General features: G+C 38.6%; 2 protein-coding genes across 3 annotated transcripts in view; one reads left to right on the top strand and one right to left on the bottom strand.

Annotated features, from left to right (window-relative positions):
• The window catches only part of CAPN3 (calpain 3), an 81853-nt gene that overhangs the window by 452 nt on the left and 56278 nt on the right, over nt 1-25123 (top strand). The window lies entirely within an intron of this gene.
• On the bottom strand, nt 258-25077 carry TMEM87A (transmembrane protein 87A). Of its 2 annotated transcripts, none has more exons than XM_051791858.1 (20): nt 24906-25077; nt 23838-23895; nt 19979-20076; nt 19070-19186; nt 17379-17432; nt 17219-17275; nt 15481-15628; nt 14698-14759; nt 12621-12804; nt 11670-11769; nt 10820-10913; nt 10190-10261; nt 8427-8535; nt 7218-7276; nt 6898-7001; nt 6462-6535; nt 5233-5294; nt 3988-4043; nt 2779-2809; nt 258-2461 (listed from the first exon to the last, which is right to left on the bottom strand). In XM_051791858.1, the coding sequence occupies exons 1-20, from the start codon at nt 25035-25037 to the stop codon at nt 2420-2422; spliced, it is 1713 nt and encodes a 570-aa protein (XP_051647818.1). In that variant the 5' UTR covers nt 25038-25077; the 3' UTR covers nt 258-2419. The 2 variants fall into 2 exon arrangements, with proteins under 2 accessions (XP_051647818.1, XP_051647819.1); XM_051791859.1 differs by lacking the exon at nt 10190-10261 and adding an exon at nt 9566-9634 and having other exon boundaries at nt 24906-25075.

The following is a 25123-nucleotide window of genomic DNA, read 5'->3' as shown; positions in this document are numbered from 1 at the left end:
GCTGTAGGCTAGGAAGCAGATGATACAGAAACTCTGCTAAAACAAGTGAAAAACCAAAAATGGCTAACCAAGGGATCAACAAGCCCCTTGTGGAATTCAGGACAACTTCAAATACTGTTTCAGGTAAGTACAAGAATGGAAGGGCAGAAGGCAGCAAGGATTGCCTAAGACCTACCACTGTAGTCAGAGGTTGCATGCACCACACTGCTACTACATTTATTTTAGTCTTTAAATTATTAATTCAATTAAACTGTGAATACAATTAGTAAAACTGTTTAGATCTGTTACTTTTGTTCAGAAATCTATTATTTGCTCTACCTCTATTAGCTTTTCAAATGACAGACTTCCACTCTATTGTCAAGCTCAATGAGAAAAAAAAGAACTGTTGGGAATAACTGCATTATAAATACTGTGCAATAAAGAGCTAAAATCAGGGAGCTTTGTGAAGATGTTAACACTTCCTCCTGTGAGACAAGAGGTAGTAAGAAAGTGGAAGGACACAATATAAGCCTTTCTCCTCTTTACCTAGCCTTTATTAAATAGTACATACAAACTGTTGTGCTTCCAGTAGAGAACATTTTTACCTATTTGTTTCAAAAAACCCAAACAACCCAGAACAATAGGACTTGAAAAAAAAATCAAAACAGAACCCCCCCCCATTAAATAGCGAGCTTTGTGTAGCTTTATTTCACAAAATTTCCTCTCCTCAAAAGGACATGGAGGTAACATTTTTTTCATCTATATCAATTAAGCATAGCAAATTAGAAGTGTTTTTTAATTAAAAGATTCTACCTGTAGCCTAAAGAAGAGCTCTAGCAACTCCTGCAGAAGCAGTGAGGTGCTATAGCCACAGCTTTTTTTTCTCTGCCCATCTGCTGAGAGTTCACTGCCCCACAGCACACCTAGCAGAAGACACTATGTCCTTGTGCCTCAGCTACTCTACTGTAAAGTGCCACGTTTCAGCTTGAATTGCTGATAAAGATGAACTACAGCTAAGCTACCAGACCTTACAGTGGAATGAATGAAGTACAGGCACATGTTTATTTCTGCTGTCATAGCTATGAGTGAAGAACCAGAAAAGCTTACTCCCTATGCCATTCCAGCAGCAGCCACATCTGCTCCTGAGCTGTCCAGCTACTGCATACCTGGTAATCGTCAGGTGTAAAGGTTATGAACCTGAATTAGACCTTTTGCATACAGTCTACAGTGGGTTTGCATGAGGAAGTTATTGCAAGTGTAGCTGTTACAGCCAAGCAAAAAATAAAAACAACACCAAATGCTCTTTTTAATCTCAAAAGGAGAAACAAAATGCAATTATATAGGAGTCTGAAACTTTGACTGAAACACAGTTATCTCAGAGTACCTCTTGGCCATAGGACCAATTGGGACAGGAAAGCTCATCATCAGATCACTTACATGGGAAGCAATTCTAAACAGACACTGGGAACTTAACTATCCCAGCACTGTGGACTCCCCATAAAGCCTCTTTCAAGTAAGGTAGGCAGTGCTTGCACATTCTAGAAAGCAATGCCATGTTCTTGTAGAAGAGCGCCAACTTCTTGGTGGGAGATGATACATGTAAAGGGAGAATATCTGCTTAACATGTGGTCAAGCACTTTTGGAGCGCTGCAGGAATGGGTTTGGTGATGTTTGGTGGTGTTGTTTTGTTTGTTGTTTTAAATTAAATCATGCAACACATGAAAGGTAGGGGCAAATAATTTTTCCAGGCATCCACCACATTGCCGGCAATGAGATGTGCCACAACAGCAAGTGTTAGCTCTAGACAGCTGTTACCTATAGGTCAATGGCATTTAAAATAGAAAATTTTTCATACACAGTGTTATGAATAAAATTGCACTTGATTTTGTTAAAAACTCATATCATTGTAACTTTTCCAAATATTTTCATTCTGGTATCTTAATTTTCTTCATCAACAGGAGCTTCTCTCTAAAACCCTCTCATGCATATTGGGCACATGACATACAACAGCAGTTGTATCTACCAGTAAATGGGTCTGTTGTTTCTTCAGTGCTTACTTCTAGATGTCCCCACCCTCCCCCCAAAAAGGTACAGGCAGTTCACCTCTAGGTGTCAATTGTAACACTGAAATATAAACTCCTCAAACAGACATTAGGAATTTTAGTTTCACAGATTAAATATTTGAAAAGTTACAGAAGGTGCTGGAATAGTACATATGTAAATTGCTTAAAAATCCAAACTCGCAGCAACTTTGTAAATTCAAATTTCTGAAAGGTTTATAATGTCCTTGTGAACTTCTTCCACAGCAAGACACCCTCCATGACAGTAAAGCATCAAACTTTCAAGGCTGAGATCAACAAACAAACCAGCAGGATGCACTTGCTCCACCAAGCAACTTTAAAAGAGGCGTCTCCACTTCCAGTAGCAAAAAGCTACTCCTTCATTCCATTTTGGACCTTTCAAAGTGTGTAATCATTCTTTCCTGGAAAATAAAATACCCAATGGTGTCATTTCCCCCAGTAGGTTTACCTTATTCAGAATGTGCACATTCACAACAAATGTAAACTCACATGCATTTTAAGTCAGGAGTCCAACTTACGCAGCAGATATAGCACTTTTTCTAGAATACATGTTTGTATTCTAAGAAGTTGTCCCCACTATCCTTCCCCCCTTGTAGTATTTTACTGCTGCACTGACAAGATCGGAGTCCAGTTCTGATAAGCCAAGTCTTTACCAGCTGACTCATGACTCCTTTGGCATGTGAGAAGACTAATTTGAACTGAAGACTTCTTTACTGACCTCATCTGAATCCAGAAGAGCTGGAAGAGCACTGCAGGGGGGGGGGGGGGGGGAGAAAAAAAGTTAAAATTAATACATACTAAGATTGACAACCATTTTTAACCTTATGTTGCTTTTAGGGCACAGAAGAGCAACAAAGACAAACCTTTCAATTTAACAGAAATTAGAGAAAGACACACAAAAAAGGAAGAGCCCAAGGAGTATCCTCAACCACCTTTGCAGTTTCAAATTCTTTTTTTCTATGTTTCTCATTATCAACTGAACAATTTCCAAGTTTCCAAATAAGCCGCATCATTCATGCAGGAACACTGTTGAACTACACTGAAGAAATTTACAATATGGGACCATGTTGTAAAAACATGGCCCAGGAATCAAACAAGTTCCACTGGTACCCCAGCCTATAATAGACATCCCATCTGTTGAGATATTGTCTCTTCACATCCCTGATCGGACTCTCAGGAACAGAAAACCCTGCAGCAGAGGAGCTCAAAGTGTCCTTTCATAACTTACACCAGTCTAGTTCTTTTTTTCTTAAGGAATCCTATCAGTCTTCAAAAAATCAGTATTAGAAGTGGGAAAACCAAATTCAACTCAGAAAATGCACTTTTTCATCTTCTAGAAACTTAACCTAATTTCTTGTCTTTACCTAACTTCAAGGAAAGTTTTGTACTTCAATCCATAGCCTCTGCCAAAAATACCTGTTCAAATTTGTGAACATAATTAATCTGTGAACATCAGTTTTGCTACAAAAAAGGTAGCATTTTTAGGATGTAAAAGTTATTAAAAGTAGAATAGATGTAGACATCATACACACCTGACTATACTGCCAGAAACATAAAAATTTCAACTTTATTTGGAATGTCAGTTGTAAACTAAACCACATTATTCCATGGTTTACATTCAGCAAGATACTCAAGGGTCTTTTCAGAGCACTTAACACAAAGAGGGTTTGTTTGTTCTGTCTTCTAGATTTAACTTTAGTGAAGTGCAAAGCAGTCTGTGGTTTCACAGTCCGAGGCAGTGTTCTTTAAGTCAGCATGTTCAAATCTGACAGACTGCATACAGCCAAGTGTCATCACACTAAGAAGTCAGAGGCCAGTGCCAGGCTCTGCTCATGGAAGCCCAGCATACAAGTTATAAAGCATTCTAATGTATTTGTGTTCCTGTGTGCAAGGAACCTGCTTTTATTGTGACTATAAAAATACTCACACATCTGTCACTGATGAAGGAACATTCTCCTCTACCCACTTCAGGTCATCTTCTTGCTACAAATACAGAAATTAAACAGAAAACAAAAGTCAGTTTCCCCAAAATGCTGTCACATGCAAACCTTTTTTTTCCCTCAACCTACTTGACAAAAGGTAATGTATTTAAAATGTCAGTTAAAAATTTAAACAAAAACCAAAAACCCAAACAAACAACAGGAAAAAACGTCTTCGATTTGATTTCTGGATTACAGAAAACACATTCCAGGAAAAAAAAAAAGAGGACTAAAGAAAAACTAGCTGTGAACTCTTTAACAGTCTAATGGTGACTAGGAAAAGGAGGACCTCAGGACACTTCGGTTATTTACATAATCTAGTTTTAGTCTCTCAACAAAGAACACTATCTTTTGAAGATGTTAATAGATGAAACCATATAAAAAGCACAAGTTAGATTTATCAAAGGTATTGTCCATATTGTCAGGATTTCTCATTTCTATCTGGTGAACAGTCTCTTAATTCACAACACAAGTACATTTGTTCTGAAGTTGTGGAAATGACCCTCTCATCCCCCTGGGTCCCAAAACAGAAAAGTTTGATTTTCATGTTATCCTCAGGTAAGTAGTACACAGTTGCAATCAACCTTTGAGAAAAACAATGTCAACGACAAAAATATGACTTGCTATTACAATGAATTCCTACATGTTCTTTCCACTTTTAAGTTTATGCACAAATTCCATGAAAATTCCAAGACATATTTTCTACCTCCTAGATGAATGTGGCTTGTAAGCCACATGGAAAAAAAAATGCACATTATCCTGAAGTATTTAGGCAGGTACATAACAATATCCATATCACCCCATTCAACTAATAAATCACAAATCTCAAAACTAGAAGGCAATTTATTTAAAACTGTCCCTCTGAGACTAACAAACTTGTTAAAATAATGTATTACTCATTATCAGAATATGGTATTATACAGCTCTATCTATACTGGATTGCACAAACATTCCTAAAGAACAGACTGAATTCTAAAGTTTCCACTGTACATACAGGAAATCTGATGGAAAACCTGTATTTGCTTTCTTTTCAGAAGTAATGTAAACTTAAAATACTTTGACTTACTCACACTGAGGCAAACCAAAAACCTCATATTTGTTGGCTCAAAACTTTGCAAAACTACTCATAACTACTGTGAGCAAACAAAGAAGAGATGAATCTATATTCTTTGAGGTAGAGAGAGTGTACTCACAGCTTTGTTTGCTTTTACATTCCCATTTGGTTCTTGCTTTGTACTTCTCATTTTCATTCCCTCTGAAAACAAAAGGAAAAAAGATTGGGATAACTGAACTATAATTGTTCATAGACTGTAAGTGAAAGTGCTGAATCTTCATTTAGGATATTTCATCAGATTCAAGAGGCAGAATTAGACAAGTTAATGATTAGAGACAGCTTTCCCTTTGGAAGGCTTGTAGTATTTTTTCCTGACAGGTGGAATACCTGTTTTTTTCTGCATTTTGTGATTTTACCCAGGAAATATAAATTTTCTAATCATTTTATTTAAGCCAGACATCAGCAGCATAGAACTCTGACACAGTTACCCAGAGAGGTTGTGGAATCTCCATCCTTCCAGATACTCAAAAGCCATCTGGACACAGTCTGGGGCAACCCTGCTTGAGCAGGGGATTTGGACAGGATGACCTCCAGAGGTCCCTTCCAGCCTTAACCATTCTGAGCCACAGGCAACTCCCAAAGTTTATTTTACCTACTGGCTGCTGACTGGCCACTTGGTTGACTTACGAGATGAACAGCAACATGCATCTCCCAGCCTGACAGATAGCCAGATAGAGCTGATTTGCCAAATGCACCTAATGGATTACACACTTCTCCTCAGCTGCTACACAAGGCAAACAGCACCAATATATCCCAACATAATGAATTGTGGACAGACAGCAACAACAGGTATGTGGCCCTACCTTTTACACAGCTTATGAACAGAGGTGTTACAACAGACAATTTCATGAATAAACATATTCATCCCACTGGACATTCCTATGTTAGGCCTTAACATGGAAAATTAAGATTGCAGAGTTCAGAGCACAGATAATAAATGAAAATTCTTAAATGGGATTTTAAAAGAGAACTGCACACTAAACCGCTGCCTAGCAACAATATCCAAGAGATCCTTGTCATCATGACTGGATTCAAACCTAAGACTTGACATATTCAATAAAACAAAGTCCACTAGACCTGGCAAAGCAACATCAGCAGTAGCAATGTTTCCAGTGTCAACCCCAGAATTAAACATTGGCAATGTAAACACTAAACATAAAGCCAGTATTTCCCCTACAACTACATGTATCGATGGCAATTGATTCCACTTTTCCAGCAGTAATGAATTTTTTGCCAGAGAGGAAGACACCTTCCTCCACAAAAGTGTCTCTTTACCACTGAAATTAGGTGGAAAAATGTTTTTCTTACCAAAGCTTTCCTTTAACATTGGTTCTTTCTGCTCATCATCATCCTCCTCTTCTGACAGTGGTGAGAAAGCAAACCTTCAGGAGTGAAAGAAGGAAAGCTATCTTAGAATTGTATCTCTTGCCTCCCAAGAGATCCATTACCCCAGCATTCACATGACTTGATTATTCTGTGTAGTTCACTATTTTTAAGACCGATGCTCAACTACATAATCAGAAGTTTAAGTCACTTCTTTTTAAATAAGTTCAGCAACCAGGAACAGACTGGATTTTATGTATGTGACTTCTCTATGCTTACTTTTCCTCAAGCCCCTACACAGACTGCTTAGTATCCTTATGGATCAGTATAGAGTAACTAAAAATCACCCTCCAGTACTTCTTTGAATAAACAAGCATTCCCAAAACCCAGTATTTTTAGGAAGAGGTAAGAAAAGCTGAACCTTTGGTTGTTAGCAGATGGTCTCCACAGAATCATGATGACAAAAAGGATCATTGAAAACAGTAAACGCCAGATGGCATCATCCACCCATAGCTCCTGCCAGTCCTGCCAAGAAATACAGCAGCACAAATGGAAAGTATTGAGAAGCAAGAAATTCCGTGTCCTCATCTCTTTCCAAGGGTGAGCTACAGGCATCTGTCAAACAGGCTCATTACTCACAACAGTGAGAATTTTAGCATGTGGTACTATGTGGCAATCTTACTGCCAAATGTAAACTTATTAAGAGGCAGCAATTGTAGAAAACATTCAATATAAACTCACCGACTGACAGTCCACCAGCCTGAACTTCATGGTGGTCCAGATGATAAATACAATAGATGCTGCAATATTCAAACAAACAAGTTGATTATTACTACAAATACGCCAATTCAAATATCCCACCAACAGGACTCTTTCCAAAACAAAGACCAAAAACCTAAACAGTGAAGTCTTGACATCCAATTTAATAGTTTTGAAAAACAAGAGATGGATTTATTGTACTGACCTTATACAATAATTTAGGCACAGACACATAGAGACACAAGGCATAAATCAAATATTAAGTATTTAGCCAACTCCTCACTCCTATTTATTTTTCTTACATTACTTTTATCTAGCCTCCAAATCATGGTTTCATTATCAGCTGACAAACAAAGCTTACCTTGAAGTAACCCAGCAATCTGATCTGCTTGAATGCCTTAAGCATTCAGATCTCGACCCGCAACAGTTCCAACGCTCAAACTATGCCCTTACCATAATTTTACAACAGACTTCCCTCCATTAAGGTGTTCTAAGTTGACTAAGAACCACGTGCTGAAAGGAATTTCAATCAGAGCTTTAAAAGGAATGTGCTTTTTTGCCTGATTGTTTAAATAAAGGCACAGTCTTTAGAAGTTTTCTGCTCATTGTATTGATAGCAGAGCACCTGGAAGGATCAACAGATTTGTTCTTGAAGTTCAGTTCATCACTATTATAAATGGAAAAAGAAACTGAACCTGTACTCTTCCAGAACACAGAGCACAAATGTGTATTCTTCCAGAATACAGAGGGCATTATGTTACAATACTAAGAATACATTTTTCAAGAATCACTCTGGTCCTTCAGCTATCTGGTCTTCAGACATCTTAAAAATGAGAAAGTATACAGTGATACTGTGATTTTGGCAAAAAGTATCTCTGTGAAGTTAACAGCGTATGATAATAATCTTTTGCCCCCTAGCAGCTTGTAGTGGGATTTAAGTGTTCCCTTAGAGGAGCTGCATTACTATTGATTTTATTAACATCAGGACTAATAATCCACTGTCTCTGAAATATCAACATAACACTTGGCAAAGACCCACTGTTAGAAATGGGTCAAGAGTTAGAAATACCAAGAACTTTGATTGTATTTACAGAAAGGTCACCAAATTTAAAGATTTGCTTTAGTGACCAAATCAAGCCATATATGGAAATGGAAAGTGGTCTTATTTGATAGACGTCATTTTCTGCTTACCTGCTACTGCCAAGATGAGCGTGTTCGTGAAGTGCCGATACAAAGAAAGTTTCACAACATTCCTTCGAAGTTTTAGCAGCTTCATTGTTTGAGTTAAGCTGATGAATATGTATGAAAAGTCAAGGAAAAACCTCTGAAGGGACAATCTGGTCACAGACTTAGCATGAGGAGACGCAGATCTTATGATCAACAGCTCTCCCACCCCCAGAGCCCTCCAAAAAGACAGTTCTCAGTAGAAGAAAAGGTTGATCCTATAGCAAAGGTACCAAAGAGCAGAATCAGTCCCTTATGACTGTTACCTAGTTCATCTACACCTATAACTCTTGTCACACAAATCCAGGCATCTATTTTGGGCTATGGTCCATTCCTCCAGAAAAGTGTCACTTGTACTTCTTATAAAATAAAAGTCAAATTTGAACTAAAAATGAGTTGAAATCCAAGTAATGTATACAGGTGCCATCGCACTTTCTTTTTTATTTTATTCCCAGTGACAAAACAAGTGCTTAGAAGAGATATCATGATAGGGGAGAGTTGTGGTTTTCATGGTTTGGCAGCAAGCTATTCACATTTTAATTTGAGTTTTTGCTAAGAAATAGTGTTCACTAAGAACACTTTATAGGAATTTTGCTATACACGAGTTCAGTACTTAATGTCAGTTGCTAAAGTCACACAAGATTATGGTTGCTTGTCAAGACACCAAAAAGTGAACATCCCCATTTTGTCACCTACTTCAAGATTATTTCAGATTTTACAGAAAGACTTTTAGGTTTGATGTTGCTAAGCAACCTTCTCCTCAAAACATAAACTGAGTCAGTTCTCCAAAGGTTCCTTCTCTGATGCCGTGACATGCTACACTAGAACGAACTGCTTTCACACTCAACAATCAGAGACTGATAACAGACAGACTATATTCAGGAGCAGCTTTAACACACATTCATCCAGTGCAAGAAAAACTAGGTAAGCAGTAGGTAGCAGGAGCTTACCTGAACACTCAAATACAGAAGTTCTATAACCTCTACCAGAAGTAGAAAAAAATATATACTTGAAGATTATTTAAAAAAAAATTCAGCCCAAAAGACTTCCCAAAAAAACAAATTTAAAAGAAAACACACCCCATCAAGTAAAACAGTGAAGGATATCCACCAGCACAGGGCAGTATCTAGGAAAGCCAGGGGAATAAAAGCCAAGGAGGCAAGATCATTCTGGGCCTGGAGACAAAGAGAGAGCCAATAAGAACAAAAAAGAAAACAAGGTACAGAAGTGAGGAGGGTGAGGCTATTTTACGTGAAACCACAAATACACCACCACAATGCTTCTGAGTTTTGCTACAGAAACAGAGGGCTTGAACCAAGAGTTTAGCCCAATGCATAGAGAGGAACTGACAATACCACACTGTCAGTTCCCAGTTCTCCACCAGCAAGGCAAGAAGCAGTTTTCCAAATTAAGTCAATCTAGTGCTGTTAAAAGGAGTCCCTGCTGAGGCAGTTGCTGTGATTAATTGCTCTGGCCACTTCCATTACAGAAATCTAGCAGTCAGCTTGTTAGAGATGTAGTAATTAAGTCTTTTACCCTATCCATGGACAAACTGAAAGTTTCACTGGCAATCCCAAATTTGACTAAAGAGGCAAAACTTGCCTTTGTGTTTACATCAAAAACTATCAAAGTCCTAACAGAAACAAGCAAACCACATTCTTTTTAACTGTAAGACAGAAATAATAAACTGTGAATAAGCTTGTAGCATTCTGAAGTTTATAAAAGGATATCCACAAAATAATACAGGCATCAATCATGGACAGGGCCAAGTTTGCTATCAGAGCCACAGTGTCATAGAAAAACTGGAAAAGTACCAAATATGTGACAGGTTAAAAACCTTATCCCAAAATACCAAAAACAGAACAACAGAAATCTACACCCCAAGATGCACTTCCTAATGAATCCAGGAGCAGCAGTACTTACACATGCTTCCCCAGTCACAGCCTCCAAAACTGGAGTGGTGGGGATTTGGGTTATTTGTTGTTTTGGGTTTTGTTGTTGTTGTTTGGTTTTATTTTTTTATTCTTGGGTAGGGTTTTTTTGACTCATGACCAGGTGACCCAAGTTGTATGTTTGTGTCTGCAACTAGCCCCTACCTAATCCAAAGTATTAGACACAAGGGTCCAGGCTGAAACCTGGCTAATCAGAAAACTAGTAGAATTATTTCAAACTATACAGAATTATATCCTACTAAATAGACAAGACTTAAAATAATTGTCAATAATCCATATCCACAGTCTCAGAATTTAACCACTTCATTGTCTCTTTTCAGCATAGCTCTAGATTCTTCCTTGGCATACAAGTAAATAAAGCTGATAGTGTCTGTGGCATATGGGAAAATTCAAGTAGTTATTACTGACCCCTGTGACTCTAAGAACACCTTCCATGCCAGAAAATAATAGATAAAGAGCTCCAGCCATAACAACTTTGTGAAGAGTAACTCCAAGGCGAGGCCTGTAGGAAAAAAAAGTGAAATTCAGATTAAGTGGGGAACTAAAAGTGAAGTCATGTCAACTTGAGTCTCACACAAGGTATGAAGCACGTGAATAAAAGGTCCTTGTGACAAGCCACTTCTGAATCCAAAAATAATTTTATCATGGTGCTCAAAGCATACTATTAATTTTGTCTTATGGTATAATGTGACCAAGGGAGAGAATGGTAACAGTCCTGTTTCCTAGTTAACCTGCTGAGTATCTTACAACCATTTCAAGAAGTCACACCCCACTTCTACACCAGTTCCCCCAGTACACCCTCACTTGCCAAAAGCTTCCACTACCACACAGTGTGTTGTTTTACCATTGAATATAGTTAGGGATGGACAGATAAGCAGCACTCCTAGCAACAGAAGCCTCCTAAAGCAGATCCCCTCCTTTATCAGTGATTACTGACCTTCTCTAATTTCTATAAGACGCCCTCACCCAGAAGGCAAGCACATAAAGCTCCCATTCCACTCAGGGGAGTATCTCAACAACAACTCAGACACTCACCCAACAGCAGTACACAGAAAAGGATGGAAGGAAGAGTGACAGCAATACAGAACTGTATGTCTCTCTTTACTAGTGAAGAAGTCTACATCTTCACAGCACTTAATTAAAGCACCTACCTTTTAACAAGCAAAGTACAGGGAGATGAATATTGCCCTAAGTTATTAAAAAACAATAGTGAAAACACTTTAAATAGAACACAACAAACCTGTAACAAATTACTTACTTGACTATCCCATATCCCAAGCTGACTATGATGACCAGAGTTCGAGCCAATGATCGCTTCACAGCAGAGAGAAGTTCTGCCAGTATTACTGCTCCTTGAACTACCAAAAGCAAAGAGGAGGAAGTTAGGTTATTAAAATATAATTTCTGTTCTATTAACTAATGCATATGCAATTGTAGCACAAGAGCAGATATAGAAGGTAGGCTACTGAAGTGTATAATCTTTTTATTATCTACATCTGGAGTAAGCTTTCAGAAAAGATAGGTCACTTGGCATAAGAAAAAACCTACTGAAAAAGTTTACATCCACAGAAAGTGGAGAGTAAATGATCCATAAAAGATTTATTCATAGGGTCAGCCTGGATACTCTTCCAAACAAGTCAGCCAATAAAACCTTGTGTGCCGTGGGTGTGGCCAATTAGCAAAGTCATAATGACATTTTACTTGTAGAGTTTCATTTGTATGCATCCAGCTTTAAAATTCAAAACTAGAGTACCCCAGTTTTATGTGAAGGAAATCTCTTAAAATGGATTATCAGGTTGGGCTAAATACCAAGAGTTATCCACAATGCTGTCCTGTTGAACAGTGAGTTTCACACTATCTTTCCAAGGCCAACACCAACTGTCAGAAATTAATTATAAACTACACTTAGGAAGTCCTATTTTAAACTTCAAGCCAGCACTACAATGCCTACTTTCCAGAATCTACCATTCTACATGCCTAAGACACTACACTCAGGAGTCAGACTAAGCAACAGCACTTTAGCTTTAGAAGAACACATAGCATCATGTTTTCAACATATAAAAAAAATACAGAAATTCTGGTTCCCTGTTCTTCATTTTGAAACGATCCTCAAGTAATCATATGCTTAATATGCATGTCACCCCAATTTAGCCTAAGCCATCAGTGCTATGCCCCATCAATTAAACTGGGAGATGCAGCCATCACCTACCAGATTCTCCCGTGTAGCGAATATTCTGGAACTCTGCATAGAAAACTGCTTTCTCAAGCATTCCCAGGAAGATAACGGCACCAATCCAGAACTGGATCCTTAGGAGATCCCGCCAGTAACAGGCTGACCATGCAAGCCATAGAACCCCGAAGAATACATACACGATGCACATCACCATGAAAAACTATTACACAAAAAGAAATAAGAAATAGGAACTTTAGACCCAGAAAAATAATTTCCTTGTTTCCATTCCACAGCTGTAAGACAACTCTATTTTCTCTCCCAGTATAGCAACTTTGGAACTTTTTAAATAGACTGTTTCATCTGTCTTCTCTGCACTCTTTAACATTGACAGTGTGATTTCTCACTGCCAGTCAGAGTAGCTGACTTTCTGAGCAATTGCTCTCTTGAACAGTAGTCTGCCAATTTATTGACAGGCAGCTTTTCTAAGGAAGATATCCTGAGCTACTAGATTTCAAAAACCCAGATAATAATTCAAGTAAATGATCAACTACTAGAAACTCTACTCGTTCTCCCATATTGCTTTATTAATAACTTCATAGTACATTTACAGTAGTCTGCAAATAAACTTACAGGTCACCTTTACACACCATTCCATAGAACAGAGATAAGCAACTAATGCTTGTAAGCCCTCTGTTCAAATAATTCAACAACTCTTCTCAAAAGTTAATTTCCAGTAAACTCAGTTTTTAACCAAGCTTTAGGTCAGCCAAAAACCTGGAATTGAAAAAGAAATCCAGCTTTCATTTAAATATTAACATTGTGCTTTTTGGGTTTTTTTATGGTCCCGTGTTACTTGTTTGAGAAGAACTTTCATGGTACATCTCCTACAGCAAACAATAAGCTTGACAACGCTACTCAATAGTAGATTTTCTAAAGGACAGCATCATACCAGAGCAAGTTAAATTTTCAAAAAGCACACTAAGAGGGATTAGAAGGAGAGTAAGACATTAAATGAATAGCAGAAAGTACTTAGCCAAAGTAAACAAGCAGTCTCCTCTTCCAGAAGGAAGATTTTTTTTTTAAAGCAAGAAAACTGAAATTAGCTGCACAATCCATCGAAACTTTCACAAACTGAAAAACCTTCCTTACTTAGGAGAACAGGTTACTGATCCTTACAGATTTTCACATCTGACTAACCCATGCAGTTCAAATGCTAAAAACCTAGGCATGATAGTTCATGAGCAGATGCTCCATTATGGAAACATTTAGAGAGACAGACCTTTTTCTGGACCTGTCACATGGAATATTCACACTGGTGAATTACATTTCAATAGAGCTGCTGGTGGCTTTTTATTTCTGCAGGAAGTAAAATGTGTTTCAGAAATGCTGTTTACAGGTCATTCTTGCCAATAAAGTCAGGTTAGAGACTTTGCTTGTTGTTGATCCCCAGCTAAAGTTTGCCTTCACTACATTAACATTAAAGATTTTTTATTTTTCAGCCTTCTCAACAGAGGAAACTAGCTACCAACTCAATAACTCCTTTGAATAAAAAGGGGATTAGCTCTTTGTAGCTCAATTATGCTTTCACTGTTAGGTAGTATTAAAGATCTCCTCATGGGGTGTGAGACAGCTGGTGGAAGAAGGAAGATTAAGCTGTAAAAGAACAAAGAAAGCAGTGACAAATGAAAGGGTAGCTGCAAACAAAAGCATGGAATAGCAAATTTTGTAAGATGTGAGCTAAGGCGAATAACAGCGTCAGTAAAACTCAGTTTAGAGCTAACAATACCGATAACTTCAGGAACTACAAATTAACATCCGTTAATTCAAACAATCCAGAAAAGGACAACATTAGTGTCGTGTGCAAGCATTTGAAATCTGTATCTGTTTTCCCTATCCTGTACTGTACAAAAAGAAAAAGCAAACAAAAAAAAGCCAAAAACCCCTCAAAACAAATAAACTAAAAACCCCACCAAACCCCAAAACACCCTCTGCTAAGTAACTTTTTCTCCTGAGACACTGGTTCTGTGTTTCCTGAAATATGAAAGCAGAGTATTTAACTGACATTCAAATCAACTGACAATTTTACAGATCAAAGAAAAGCTGGTTTACTTACAATCATCAGAGGATAGTCTGCAAGTGAGAGATACTCATACGGCCCCTTCAGTTCTACTGTCACTGTAAAAAGACAATCCAATAACCAAATTGAACAAGAACCAAAAGAAGGAAGCCAGGACTTAAATGATTTTCACTCAAGCATAAAGAAATTACATGTCTTCACATAGCTTTTAAATCTAACTTGCACTTTAATAAAGAAAGTTAAGACTTAGAACACACTCAGCTAAAAGCATGCAATTAAAATTACACACTCCATTACCAAGTAACTCATAGCAGTACTTCAAAGTAATTTTTGCTGGAGATTCATGTGTAACAAGAAAAATTCAGAAACACACGTACGTTAACTGCTTAAGGGGATTTTCAAACTTCTCTGAAGTTTGAATAGGTTATCAATGGACAGTTAGGGATCTTATAATATATCAAGGCAACAATTATGATCTTAGTATTCTACATGTTTTGAGTTTATTAATATAAATCACTCTACTGGTCTGCACATTTTTTAAAGAAAACACCAAGCCTCAAAATTGAAATGCTTTGGATTCCTCTTTATTTCCATCAGTAAACAGACAGAACAACAGTCTTAGGATCTTCAAGACACTAGCAAGCACCTATTTTCTTACGATAAGAAAGAGCTGTAGTAATACCTAAGTGAAGTGAAAGATAGTGTCTGATGAAATTGAACCATACACTATATATTAAAAGTACCTTAGAATACACTCAGACTGGTAATACCTAAAAATAGTGCTGTATATTCATATTTCTATATAGACAGCTATCTTACTTGTAAAGAGTTTATTTTGAGATGAGGAAGGTGTTGTCCTCTCCATTCTTTTAACTCTGGTAATAGAATCCTTTGCAGTTGTACTTCCAATTTGCACAATAAATATATATGGCCCATCTCGCCAAGTTTTCATAACAGCATTCATTGCCTGAAAATAAAACATCTAAACGTTAACAGTGCACAGTAAGAAGACAAAGAAAAGACAGAAGTAGACTAGCCACACATGGGTGATATCTTACATGTAAATATAAAGTTCACCTCTTCTGAGACATAAAACTTGTTAATAAACATTTGATATGTAAATTTTAAATGTATTTATTAGACATAATACTTAAAATTTAGTTGTTTGAATGCAGAAGAATCCTCAAAGACTTGGGAGGTGACCACAGCTTTTTTTTGCAAATTTGCAAATTTAATACTGGCTTACTGCAAGAGTACTCAAAGGTTCTGTAAAAGCTACAAAGAACTCAGGAGAGCATCCTAATTCTTCTTTTCAGACTAGAAGCATTAGGACCATCACAGAGATAAGTACTTCCTGCTGCAATCAACTGCTTGGGAACTGCACAGCTACATATAACTCAGCTCCCTGGTGAAGGCTGAATTTTACAGTGTAAGATAGAAGAGGTAGCTGAGAGATTTCCATAGTAGTCATTTCCTATGGACACTACTACTGCAGTCCCTGCAGCAGCTCTCACACCTGTAAGACTCAAATCCTGCCAATAAACTAACAGAGTAAGCTTGTCCAGATAAATATTTGCGCCATAAAACAAATCAGAGATTTCTTTGATTTCCACAACTGAAGAAGTTCTAGCTATCTCAGAAACTGCAATATTTACCAGGAGCTTTAAAGTTAAAACTATCTACATGTCTGCCACTCACATGACTACTGCAGAACTGCCACAAAGACTCTTTTTTTATAACGCCCTCTCCAAGAGAATTTCAGTATTAAGAGCATGCATTTCCTTTAAGAAACCTCCTGACTGCAAGACCTAAAGCACATTATGTATAAAAAAAAAATCTGCTAATATTGACTGAAAATAAAACTTATTTAGAAACACAGTAAACTCAAAAGAAAATGGGTAAAATTATATACACCAGTTTTGCCTTTAAACTATCTCTCTCTCTTGTTGAATTGATTCCTTATTTCACAACTGCACACAGCTATTTATGTTTTAGCTTTAAAGTGAATGGCCTTTAAGTACACAAGGAGTTAAATACATTTTCTTTCTTGGCATCCAGGACGATCAACTTGAAGCTATTTTGACAATTGTTCCTCCTTGAGTCTTGAACATAATATATAATAAAAATACGAACAGGTTTGAAAATCAAGAGTAATCAGTCAACTTGCTAGGTACAATGTTTTAAAAAAATTGACTAACAATAAAACCAAATGTATTCTGTAAGAATTAGTCACCATTTAAAACAGGTATTTTCAATTATTATTTTAAATTACAATGGAAAAAGAAAATTATTTGTTAATTTATACCATTGGTTTGAATGGTATGAGTTCTATATTTCACATACAGAAGAAGCAGTTACTCTGTTTCTGTTATTCTGCTTTCTGATTTTCCATACATCACTACCCAGTTTCAAGCTAAAAAATTCCAGATGTCAAAAAAAACCATAAAATATCCTACCAATAATTTCTTTGTATACAAATAAATATAAATTTAAAAACCAAACCAAAACAAAAAAAGACTACTGGATTACAAGCCACGTTTAAATTCAGTATACATACAGTTTTATCTGTCACCATGGTGTGATTTCCTGTGCTCTCCTTCTTATCTTTTAAGCCCTTAGGGAAACAAAAAACACATCACAGAAAAATGGATAAATCGATATGTCAAAATTATGTCTTCCATGACTATACTCACTCATTAGAAGGGAAGAAAAATTACCTCTTGTTTCTCAGGTGAGAGAGGTTCTGGATGAACAAATTCTTTATAGAAAATCTGCAAGATACAAGAAAGGTACAGCATTTACTTTAACGTTTATAGGCACTTTACACATCAACATGACCTTACCAGAACAGCTTCCAGTAAACTTGATTATTCTCTGAATACCTGTATTAGAGAGCTTTCATTTTGATAAATCAACTGTCCATTTGTGGAGGTAGTCTGGTTTTCATCCCCTCAGATAACAGGTATCTATTTTTAGAACCCATAGACATGAGAGTAGTGAAGTTAATTTTATTTTCCAAATATTAATCTGTTGGGTATCCCCATTACTAGATAAATTCTACGCAGACAGAAACAGGATTTTGAGATTTCTGCCTTAATCTATGAAGTAAAAAGTTCCTAGATGAGTGAGTGCCTATTAGAGATCCAGATTTTGCCAACTCTTTTAAACTACAGTGACTCAAAATCTAGTCAAACTGCTATACCACGAGAAAAAGCCTGAACAATCAGAAGAAATTTCTGTGAAACTTCAGAAATTAGTATCTGAGAGGAATATATTTTGTTAGAAATTCAGTAGACTTTTCAAAGGAATTGGATAATAATTCACTTAAAGACTTTTAAAACCCCAGTTTCACAAACCTGAACATTCAGTTAAGTTGCCTGAATTCATATTACACAGCTAAACCCATAAGATCTCCTTTATAAAACCCAGTAAAAACAGACTGACACTTGTCATATTATTAAACATAAAAAGCAGGCAGCATGTAGTTTTTTCTTTCTTTTTAAAAACCTTTCAAGCCATCTTCACACATCAGAGGAACTAGAGGCATTGCAAACAGACTATTAAAAACACTTTTCAAGTCATCTTTAGACACGGCCTTTTTCTTAAAAAAAACCCAAAACAACCAAACAACCAAAACCATCAAAAAACAACCCACAACACTAAGTTCAATAGCTATGAGACATTTCCCAGTATTCTCTATCCATAAACTTGTTCAGATCAGGAATGGTTGAACACAGACGCAACACTCCACAATTTGCCTTGAGTTCTTACGTACACCATTAAAAAAAGAAACCGTGTTACACTGCCATTGCCATGAGCAGGATGGCACAGCTTTGCCTGCTGATGTACAGCCAGCATAGGGCTGACATCTGCACTTTGCTCCCGCACTCATTTTGCATCGTCTTCTCGCTTCCACTTGATCTGTTTCAAACGAGCACTACTATTTTTCAGTTTTAACCTGCTATCAGTGCTTAAGTAATTAACTTCTCAACACTCATTTCCATTATTCTAAATTAACATTATCTGAGCAATAAATGACAATCCTTTATTGACCCAAATTTAGTGGGATCTTTACTCTGTTGCCACTTCTACACAACTAGCAGTAGCCTCCCATAAGCAAAAAATATTTGGAACACAAAACCACAAACAAAAAGAAGCACTGAACTTTACAGTGGTTTGGTTGGGATTTTTTTTCCACCATAGTGAGCCAGATGTTGAATAGCAAGCCAGAAGTAAAGCGAAACTAAGAAATCATCATCACAGCCTGGTTGTCATAAACAGATAAAAAGCAGTACCTCCCAACCTATAGTGACACTTACATAGGATGCTAACACATCTAACAAGAATTACCACCTTCTCTATATATTGTATGAGACAACAGAGCAAACTGTGAAATTTCTACCCATACCTGAGGCCTAAAGAGCTCAGAGCAATTTGGAAAGAGAAGAGAAGCAGTGGCATAGTATCCTGACCAACCCGGATGCTCTTCAGCTGTGGCCCCAAAATAGTTATCTGCTTGTTCATCCTGCCAAACATAGAGTAGAACTTAGATTAACATCCAATATTTCAAATGGTTTATCTAAGTAGACAGGTGCAAGACCTGGAGAGCTTCACTCTGCACACACTCTTGAACCAAATTTAACTGAATAAAGGCCATTGAGACCACACAAGACTATAAAAATGACAGCATACAGGCTCTGAGTAAGAACTAATACAGTGGAAGTGCAGTAGCCAGCATTAACTTCAGCCTACACAAACTCTACATTATTATATTAAAGATTTAAGACTCAGTCTTGTGCTAGATTAGTAGTTACAACTGTCATAATTAATATTTAAAGCAAACATGGGAAAGTATAAGCCATATGAAGCACAATTGTGTTCTACAGCATTTGACAGAAACACTATACCTTCATACAAATTGCTAATACTTACAGTGTGCATACATAAAGAACAGAATTCAGACTAAACATGAAAAAACTCATTTTTTTCTATTCACTGTCATTAAGCATTGTTGTAAGTATTTTCAACTAGCATAAACTCACACTCTTTAGTTTAGTCAATGTACTTATTTAAGCTCCTGGGTTTAGAACAATTCTAACACTTCCACCTTACCCAAAACCCAAAAAAAGTCAGCAATTGCAGCAAGCTGTTGATCAATTCCATTTCATTTCAGAAATTTGTTATCTTCCAATGGAAGAATTTGTCTTTTATGCTCAAATCGCAATGTGGATGCAAGAGCAACATCTCCAATTGCCTCCCCACTAGATTTGCTTACCCTGAAAAAAATCTAACCTATGTTTTTCCATGCAATTCTTACCCCAAAGTTGAAGACTTCATTGTAGCAGTCAGAATATCTTAAGTACCAAGTAACATTGAAACCTAAGGAAGGATCACAAGCTTTTTCATCGCCTTCAACTAAAAAAAAAAAAACAAACAAAAAAAACCACCAGATAAGAATACGTAAGACACTGTCTACCTTCCATGCTTTTCCTTCCAATCTGTGCAAAACTACCATAATTACATTTTAAACATGAAACTGAAAACAATAGAAAAACATTTTCTTCAAGTAACCCATTACTATTCAGTGAAAGAAAGCAAGCACAGAATTCACTATAACATCATACAATTCTATTAAAGAGCTGAAGATCATTTGGAAACCTTTTGTTCTGAAGACAATCAGGGATGTTTCTGCAACTGCAAATACCAAACAAGAGAACAGCAGTGACTCTCAGTGATTACAACATAAAAAACCAGCCTCCCTTCCAGAGACAGGAGGGACACACACCAGTAAGAACAGGATAATACTAAGAGCAATTTGCACAAAAAATTAAAATATATCAATACCATCACCAAGAAAATAACAAAAAGGTAAGATTTTGCAAGTCAACATCCATCCCCCCAAAAGACAAACCAGCCATCTATACATTCCCTCTTGCTGCTGATGCTGCAATGCTACCTAAAACAGCAATAAGACAACTTTCCACTTTGATTTATTAGAGAACAACATGCACAAAAGTGAAACCTAAGATCTTCCCCCAGTCAGGAAAATGTTTTTTTTGTGTTTCAAATCTTAAACTAGAAGCTGATGAAGACAATTTGACATTAAGAAGGCAAGCTTCACCTTAAACAAAATGAGCAGCGATTATTCTGGAAGAGCCATTTAGATGATTATGTTTGCATTTTCCCAGTCAACAGATGGCAAAACTCTTTTGAGTTAACAGCATGTTTGCAGTGGCTAAGAAGCTCCCACAACTTCACAGGCACATTCATCTCAGACTTTGTTACAAGCACACTTTTAATGAACGTTTCCATACTGCTCACTGCAGGTAAAAAATGCAATTAGAAGAAAGACCCTGCCATGGAATCTTAATTGACTAATCCCACTTTAAACCTCATGACTACTAAAGCATGTATATGTAGAGCTAAGAAATCAACAACAGTTCCTAATACCAAAGGTTTAAGGAAAATGACTGAAAAATAAGTGTCCTTATGACACCTCCTAGTAAGCATGGAAACAAGGCATACATGTTCCTCGTTTTCCTAGATGTTGCAGAGGACACAACAAAGAAACTAAAAGACAAGACAAGCATTGCAGTGACATGGGTAGATGGCAAATTCTTTGATGACAAAGGCTCTTCTAATAAAACTGATCGAATGAGGAACATCTCAAAAAAAAGCTAGCAAAAGATTCAAAAATACCTTTTAAATACCTCTCTATCTATTAAAAATAGAAAAGCAACTACATATTCAGCAGTAGTACCCACTAAAGGTAAAACAGGTCATGACTAGAAAAATGCGCAATATCTGCAAACATCAAAACTACAGAAACCTTGAAAAGGAAGTACTCTAAAATAGAAAAAGCATCCATGGCATTTACTGAATTCAGCAAAGTGGAAATCTAAGTTCCTCAGCCTTCAGAAAAAAGCCAGCAACATTCAACTTGAATGTAATCTTTGTACTCATTTACAGAGAGCAGGGTTTCTACCATGATCCTAAACAAGAAACCAAATGCCTTCTAGAATAGCACTTCAGAAAAGTAGTAGATAAAAATAAATTCATTATTGACAACACTAAATGCCAGCAGCAGTCTTCCCAGCCAGAACCAGAAAGCATCAGACACTAATATAGTACAAATATACCAAAAAAAGTCAAGAAGAGGAGAAAAAGAGACAGTGGAAAAGGAGATGCAGGGGCTCACCAAAACCATGGATGACCCATGAGCAATCATGTTTGACAAGGGTAATACTGTCCACACAAACATCACACAGCAGATGGAAGAGGCAACAGACACCAAACAAAAGGAGATCAGTTTCCACAGAGACATGGGCAGAAAAGAAAAAATATGCAAAGTTGAAGTTTCTCAGTATCAAATCCAGTTTAAATATCATCTAGGCTGAGAAACTGAGTAAGTTCACAGCCTTTGTTCCTTCTTCTTCCCATGATTCATTATCCAAATTCATGTAAATCTTTTAATCACACTGGTATGTAAAACAGGTGTCTTCACTAAAGAATTTTAAGACTTAATGCCTGTTTAAGGGTGCAAGCACAGTGTAGTTCAAGCCCACATCAGGAGCCAAGGGATCGAATTCTTATACCAGATCCACCTTTTAACAAACAAATGTTATGCCTTAGTTCCTTCTCGCAGTTATTTCAGCATGATTAGACTTACCACATACTTCACTGCAAGGACCCATGTCTCAGATGCCATATTACTACAAGTACACTATTTCTATTAAACTTTAGGAAAGAACCTAAAACCAACCAAAGCTCCAAATGCCCTTTCAAACCCCCCTCCTTCTCCCCAAGAAGAAGATTCCTACCTTTTGATCCTGCAGCTGTAAACTCACAATTGTCTCACTGCAAGAAGCAAACCTTAGCATTTGAGCTACACTTGACAAGTGGGAAAGCCTTAACCCTGATATGATGAGTGTTCACTAACAACCACTCAAATACTAGCCTCCTGTTTCAGATTAATGTGGGATCAGTGAAGGCACTTAACAGACTTTATTTGAAACACTGTCCCAAGAAGAGCAGGTATTGGAAATTAAACCTGAAAAACAGCAAGGTAAGTACTAAACATAACAGAGCACAGCAACATGCAATTTCATCAAGTATTAGCCAAACCCCACAATACCTTAATTTTCTCAGTTAAAAAGAATACAATCACTGCAGCAACTAAGTCTTGACGTGACAGAGGCACAGATTCCACTCATTGTCTCTTGTGAGACTTTCACTTCCTCACTTGCTACAAGTGCAGAAGGGCATTCACAGGCATTGTACCTGTGTAAGCACCCAATTAGCAGACAGAAACCAAACAGCTTCCTCCCCCCACCTCAATGGTAAGAACCAGTGCAGACCAGCTTCCCCCTCCATGGTGCAATCAATCTCTCAAAGCGCTCAAAGCACATGGCAAAGATTTCAAGCCTTTCAAAGTCAGCTAGTCCCTTCTACCACTCACCTACATCATCTTACTGCCATCTAAATGCTGTGCTCATGTTCACAGGTAAGAGGGTATTTCACAGAAACTCTCCTTTGAGCAGTAACCTACATAACCCATCGACCTGGCCAGATCAGCAACGAGCAATATGCAGAAAAAACTGAAAGGCTGCAAACATGTTTGCTCTGTAGCACAGCTGCACACTGGGATCAGGAGAAGAAAACATCTCTCAGGAGATCTCTGCCATAGTGTGCAACATTCCCTTACCACTCCCAGAAACACTCAGCTACAAAGGAACAAGTCCTCAAAAAGCATTGCCTCCTGTACAGTGGCATCAGTCACTCTGCAATACAAACAGCCCCTGTCCCAGTCAGCACCAGATCTCCCAGTCAGAGGAATTTAGCAAATCTTCAATAGGAAAAGCACACCTCACAGTACAGCTCAGCACATCCCACACCTGATTACCCCCTGTCTGAAATGAACTGGTGTTCCCATTACCCTACAGAGGGCCTGAAGAGCCATTCATTTTTGCTCCAGCCTAAACAGATCACAACTGAGAAGCTTCAAGGCTGTTAATAGACCCAATCATATCAGAGCTATGGCTTTCATACAGTGCTAGATGAGCTGTCATGGTAGCTAGTGCAGTTTAACACTTCACAATGTTTTAAGTCCCAAATGTTAAAAGTAGGAGGGGTGTCCAAAAGAAGAAAAAGCAGGTTAATCCCTTATAACCACTTACATCTCAGGAAAATGGTGGTGTTGCTGAAGAGAATTTTCCCAAAGTTAAACTTCTTCCCCTGTAAAGGCGCCAAAACAGAAGAGACATTAGTGAGCTTAATGTCACTGAGCTTAAGTAAACATAATCTTCCATTCTGTTTTAAGTCAATACAGTAACGAAAGCAAATGCCAAATCTGGAGCCAGACTTACTGGACTTTCCAGTCATGCTTCACCACCCCTTCAACACACTCTTAAAGATGGTTTGAGAGGCTTGGGGCTTTTTGTTCTGTAAACGGAATTAATTTCACACTGACATTTGTTGAAACCATTACCATTTTCTTGCTGATGAGACAGTCTGGACTATTCAACAAAAAAAAATTTTGTTCTAAGAACCAAAAGAAGCATTTGCCATGATCCTTCAGTTTTGTTCCCGAAGCTCAAGGGTCTCAGAGAAAGCACACATTACTCCTACCGCCACGTAAAGACAGATCTAAAGTGAGGCAAAACAGCTTTCCCTCGCACAACTGCAAGCTTTGTCAGAAGTGCCGGAATTCCCTTCACCTTCCCTAAGGCCCGCACCTTTCTCGGTCCAGCGTTCCCGACGCCAGGCCCCGGCGGTGCGGGCCGCCAGCCCGGCCGCAGGGCGCCTTCTCCCCGCACAGGCCCTCCCAAGGCCGAGCACCAGTCGGGGAGACCCTCCCGCTTTCCTTCCTTCCTTCCTTCCCTCCCTCCCTCCCTCCCTCCCTCCCATATCACGGCTTTCACAGGGGCCGCGCTCCCTCCGCTGCCCATCGAACTATTTCCCGCACAAGCCTTCTCTCCCAGCCGCCACGACCGACCCGCCACAGAGGGCTCCAGCCTGGCAGCGGGGAAGGGGGTAGCCACGGCCCCGAGCCCGAGCACCAGCCCCGGGTGCGGTCAGGCTTCAAAGAGGAGCGGCTCGGGCAGGGACGCCCCCGGCCGCAGCCCGAGGACGACGCGCGGAGCAGCCGCGGCCTCTTGCCCCTGTTCCCGCACACGTTCGCCCCGACCGCCGCCACACCGCCCGGCCCGGCGGCTGCGGGGCCCGGCCGCGCTCCCCGCACTCACCAGGAGCACCGGCAGCCGCCATTTGGAGCGCTGCCCGGCGCCCACCGCGCCCGCCAGCAGCAGCACCGCCAGCAGCCGCAGCAGGACGACTCCGGGCCGCCGCCGCCCCCCGCAACGCGGCGCCGCCGCCATCCCGCCGTACGGAGGCCGCCGCGCTGGCCGCGCCTCTTCCGCTCCTCGCGGGGGACGCGACGGCCGTGGGCCGGCGGGAGCGGCGC

Source organism: Manacus candei, unplaced genomic scaffold, assembly GCF_025592945.1.
Source record: "Manacus candei isolate 608988 ecotype Guabito, Panama unplaced genomic scaffold, ASM2559294v1 h1tg000033l, whole genome shotgun sequence".
NCBI classification, from domain to species: Eukaryota; Metazoa; Chordata; class Aves; order Passeriformes; family Pipridae; genus Manacus; species Manacus candei.
The sequence above is the reverse complement of the archived record's forward strand: the minus strand, read 5'-3'. Positions and strand labels throughout refer to the sequence as shown.

Bases quoted from the DNA above. Each gene is read 5' to 3' on its own strand.
- TMEM87A (XM_051791858.1), bottom strand. From the start codon at position 25,037: ATGGCGGCGGCGCCGCGTTGCGGGGGGCGGCGGCGGCCCGGAGTCGTC. The intron at 17,276-17,378 runs GTAATTTTTCTT...TGTTTCCCTAAG, and splicing joins TCTCACCTGAGAAACAAGAG to GGCTTAAAAGATAAGAAGGA. The intron at 2,462-2,778 runs GTCAGTAAAGAA...TTTATTTTCCAG, and splicing joins CTCTTCTGGATTCAGATGAG to GAAAGAATGATTACACACTT.